The 5163-nt window shown below is 50.9% G+C and overlaps 1 protein-coding gene across 1 annotated transcript; it reads right to left on the bottom strand.

Moving 5' to 3' along the window:
* Positions 1 to 2595: 2595 nt before the first annotated feature.
* On the bottom strand, positions 2596 to 4000 carry EIF4EBP1 (eukaryotic translation initiation factor 4E binding protein 1; the record flags this gene model as incomplete). The annotated part of the gene is made up of 2 exons (XM_010085786.1): positions 2596 to 2627; positions 3830 to 4000. Coding segments are annotated over 2 exons (203 nt in total), but the record flags the coding sequence as incomplete, so codon positions are not given.
* Between the last annotated feature and the right edge of the window lie 1163 nt (positions 4001 to 5163).

The following is a 5163-nucleotide window of genomic DNA, read 5'->3' as shown; positions in this document are numbered from 1 at the left end:
CGGGAAGGCAGCGGGAGCCCTGACCCCCCCCAGACCCCCTCTTGCAGCTGGCCGGTGCTTCGCAGGGTGCTCTCCCCAGCTCGGAATTATCGGCTATGAATTGCTTCGGAGGCACCTGGTGCTTTGATGCTCCCCCTGGATCTACATAAGCACGCAGATACCTGCAGATACCGATGCAAAGCTGTCACCACACGGACAAAATACTTCACACTTCCAGCCCTCGTTACCCTCTCGTACCGGGGTGGAAGAGGATTAAAGGCATTACTGGCAATAGCTGACACTCGCTGCAAAAAAAAAATGGCTGCTTTGGTACCAATGTAAAAACTGACACCACGAGGTTCCTGCTCACGTCTGGGCCACTACAGGTCAGAAACACACAGAAAAAAAAAAAAAGGCTTAAAGCAGCTTGTTTCTCCCCAGCAAGCCACTGGGACGCACAGCCCTTCGCTTAGGATGTGGTGGGGGCACCTCGGGGAGGGACATGGGACAGGTCTGGCCCCAGGTCAGCCGGGGTCACCACATCCCCCATCAGAACCTCACCCCCGGGTGCCGTCCCCAGCTGCTGGGTTTGGTACTTGGAGGCAGACAAAGTGGTGTTACAGGTGTGGAGGAGCATTTCAGGGGCATACGAGGGGTAAAACCCCATCACGCTTATAGAGGTGCTTCTCCGGCAAAACCCAAGCCAAGGGTCATGCCAACACAACTCCGGCTGTGAGCCGCTCCAGCGACCATCACACGCATCTCAGTCAGGACAGAGCAGGAAAATGAGCCTCAGCACCGAGTGCGTAGCCTTAGTCATTGCAAACACCCCAGGAGTCCGCCACAGCTTCCTCAGTCTTCCCAAAAGCAACCGGCTTTGGACAAATTAACATCAACAGTTCCCCTCAAAGCGGATCTTCTGCTGCCTCCCCCGGGAATGAAGGCTGGAGGCTGCTGGGATGGGCGGTGACCAGAGCAGGAGGGCTCTGGGGACACGGGGATCCCAACTGCTGCACCATGATTTAGCAGCGGCATTTCTATCTGAAAATATGAATTTAGGAAGGAAGAGAGGCCAGCCTCACACCCCAGCAGCAAGGGCAGCTCCTCTCCGAACTACAGACCTGCAAGATAAAGCAACACCTGAGGGCAATGAATTTGATTCTGTTCCCATTAGGGTTCAGAGAAATGCTTAACCTTATCTTCAAGAAATGCAAGTTTATCTGCAGCAATCACTTCGTCTCTGTTTCTTCTGTTACTCATTATGAAAGGCTCACATATCATAATGCCGCAATTGAGCTTAATTAGCAGATATTTAAATGCTATCTACCAGCACTGATTGGAACAGACACTCATTGTCTTTTCGGAAGTCAGAGGTTCAGGCTGTGTCCCAATATGCATTCTCCTCCTTTGAGCCGCCACCACAAGGTGCCACCACCACTTCCACTGCAGGAACGGGGCACAGCCTTAGAGACCACTCCAGAACACATTTATTAAACTGCACCAAGACCAGAAGCGCAGATACTTGCTCTGGGGGCCCAGGGTGAAGACTCCCACAGTAAAATTACTTTCTCAGATGAACACTCCCCTCTCAAAAACCAGATTTATCTTAACCTCCCAGTTAAACCCTCTCTTCTCCAAAGGTCTTAATCCCTGCCCACCAAGCTACAAAAAGGAGAAAGCAGCATGAGAGTTTCACCATAGATCAAAAATCCATCAGAAAACACGGTTAAGCACTCACCTGCATGCTGGAAGAGATCTGCTATTTTGGGAAGCAGGAATTGCAGCACAGAAGCTGGAGGCTCCAGTTTTTCCCTGGCAGGGCAGGAGAAAGCAGCTCAGGGTGAGGGACCCTCTGCTCTCCGTGCCCAGCTTCAGGTGGCTCCTTGGACTAATTCCAACTGCCTCCACCTGCAGCCTGCCAGAGCCCTGCCCCTCACCGGGGATGGGAAGGAGCTCGCAGACACCTGACTCTGCAAAAGAACCATCTGGAAACCCACAGGGGACAGGTTTCGGTAACTATTTCTGGGAACAGACTCAGAGCTTCCTGCAGTAACCAGGTGTCACATGTGGGACTACACATGTTTTGTCAAGAGGGCTTAAGGCATCCCAGCCTTTGTCTTCCAGGCAAAACCCAGCAGCTCAGTGTTCATCTGAAGGCTACGCACAGGACCACCCCTTTGATTTTCCACTCCAGCAAGGAACTACCAACCTGCTGCAGAATAAAGGACAGAAGCCATATTTATTGCATCAATCTCCAGACCATGAGACAAAAAATGATTTTTATTTCTCCCTTATATTGCATTTCTGTAACTTTTACAGTATTAAAATGATTAACAAAAGCATAAAACTGGAAACAAAAACAACCATGGAGAGTGTCTCCTCTGGCACTCCGAGGCCCACCATTAGCAGGGGCTGTGCTCCTGTGTTCGCACGCACACGGAGAGGCTGGGCTCGGTCCTTGGCACAGGACACGCTCTGTTCTCAGAGGGGATGGGCTGCCTTTCCCGGGGAGCAGGAAGGCACTCAAGGCATGGGCTATTTTTAAGCCTGGCTGGTGGGAATCCTCAAGACAAGGTCCTGGTTCTTCACTGGATAAGCACTCTCAGGGCACATGCTTTAGATGTCCATGTCAAACTGCTCTTCCTCACCTGTCGAGAGGGACAAGAAACCACAAATGAGTCCTCAAAGTCTCAGTAAATACCAAATATTTTATTGCAGAAACAACCACCAGCTGTGCTTCCAAAATGGGGCAGTTCAGAGTTAAAACCTGCATTCCAGCATCAAGTTTAAATAATTTATTTCTGCCCCGGATTTCCCCGTAAAAGAAATGTCAAGAATAACGTCGATGACAATCACTGGTACAAACTTCCATTACCAAAGACGCAAATGCACATTTCACAACTTGTGCACAGCTGTGAACACAGGTCACGCAATCCGGCAGGATGCCAACGTGAGCAGCGATGATCTATTCCTGAGGACAGGCCTTCTCTGGAAGAGTCACAGGCGAGCTGGCACCCAGCACACAGCCGGCACTGCGGTTTGCCAGGGAACCCAGTGAGCCACCAAAGGTCACAACAGCGTGTGATAAACATGAAGCAATACTGACTCTGGAAAGATTTTGCTTAGAGTGAACATGAGAGCCAGCCAATGATCATTCAGCTCTTTATCTTTAGAGAAAAGATAAATAACCATACTTGGTAGTTTCAGGTTGCTTTGAGAAGTAATATCACAATTTAAAAAGTATTCAAGAGCTGCACTCGCTCATTTTGCTGCTACAGTGCCTTAGTTACATGTCCATGTGCACAGAGAGGCCAGTGAGCTGTGCTCTCCTCTGGACTCACTCCACCTTGCTATCTCCTGCACATGTGTTCTAAGGGACCCTGGATAATTGAGATACTACAGCCCAGCTACATACACTGAGCTCAACTGGACACCAGAAGCCTCAGTATAGAAAAAAAAGTCAGAAGGAATTTGCAGCTCAGGCTGATATTGAGAACCCCACACAAATCCTGCTCTGAATCGTAACCTGATCTTGGTCAGAAACACAAAGCAGCTGCAAACAGTCCGGGACAGAGAGAGGCAGCAGCAGCTGCACCCACTCGCTCACCGCAGGACTACTAATCCCACAGCAGATTCCCAAGTGTGAAATTCATAGAATCACAGGATGGTTTGGGTTGGAAGGGAGCTTAAAGACTGAGCCCACCCCCCCTGCCATGGGCAGGGGCCCCACCCACCAGCCCAGGTTGCTCAAAGCCTCATCCAGCCTAGCTGCGAACCCCTCCAGAGTGCACACATTGGCATCTCCAGGAACCAGCAGTGCACTTCCTTTGTTTTTTTCACATGCCCTCACCTGCGCTCGCTTTCTCATCACAGTTCTGGACATGATTGTTCTCGATCTTCAACTCCTCCACATTTGGGCTTGTAACACCTGGAATGTCCGGAAGGTCAGAAGGTGGTGTTTTGGCAACCGGAGAATTGCGGCACTCCATCAGAAATTTACGATCATAAATAATCCTGGTACCTGGAGGGGGACAAGAACATATCAGCTTTAGTGTTTTGATTCATGAAATACCACCGGGCCATCCCCACAGCCAGATGGGTAAAGCAGCAGCAGCAGCCACATCTAAAGTATTTTGTGCTGAAGAAAGCCAGACACCATTAAGACTATTTGCCACAAACATACAAAAGCATCAGGGACCCAAGCGACAGCTGACACTGCACGGAAAGAACACAAGACCCCAGACTGACCCTGCACGGGACAGATCCAGCCCCTTCCACCCAACCCCAGGTCATAACACCACCCAAAGGACACAGTACATTGAATTTATTTCCCCTCAGCAGAAACCCCTGCAGAGGCATTTGTGTCCCAGGCTGCCCAGCACGGTCACAGACACCTTTCAGGAGGCCTGACACCGCGAACTGTCGATGCCAGGCTGCTGGAATGGTTAACCAGACCACAGCCTGCCCTCGGGAACGTGCCAGCATCCCAGCGAGCCTCGGCAGGAGCAGCAGAGCTCAGCTCCAGGCAGGGATTTCTAGGAATAGCTGCACAGCCTGTCCCTCAGAAAGGAACTATTGGAAAAGGCTCAAGCACCACACGCAGAAAAGGAATCCCTACAAACAGACCGCAGCCTCGACCCAGAAAGTACTGGAAAACAGTTTTTTCCTTCCCGCAGGGGATCATCTCTGGATCAGGCCCTGACTGCTGTGCTCCTGTTCCAGGAAGGGGGAGAGCCAACTCCTTGTGCACTCCCTGAAAAACTTGAACTAAAGTACACACAGCGCCGGTGCGCACGAGCTCCCATTAACGTCTGTCAGGGAACACTAAACTTGGTTTACTATACATGGCTATAAAACAATGTAGCTGCATATAACGTCTCGAGAAAGTTCTGCTAATGAGTCCCCAAGCCACTGGAAAGCTTTTCACTCAAAGGTTCTGAATTTGCGTTGTTTCACTGGAGCCAGGGGAGACCAGACCCCGTCCTGAGCTGTGCTCCCGCAGTGAGCTGGGGGGGAGAAGGCAGGCGAGCACTCTGCGAGTTAAGAGTTAAATTCCTGGAGCTTCCCAGAGGCAAGGACAGGGATTCCTAGAACTGCAGCTCATGTACCGAGTATTAGGAGCACAGTTCAGGCAGACAAGAGCTTCCAGCCTGGCTCACGTTCCTCCGGCAGTCACATGCCCAG

Source organism: Pterocles gutturalis, unplaced genomic scaffold, assembly GCF_000699245.1.
Source record: "Pterocles gutturalis isolate BGI_N339 unplaced genomic scaffold, ASM69924v1 scaffold24800, whole genome shotgun sequence".
Taxonomy (NCBI): domain Eukaryota; kingdom Metazoa; phylum Chordata; class Aves; order Pterocliformes; family Pteroclidae; genus Pterocles; species Pterocles gutturalis.
This window is presented reverse-complemented; position numbering and strand designations above follow the sequence as displayed.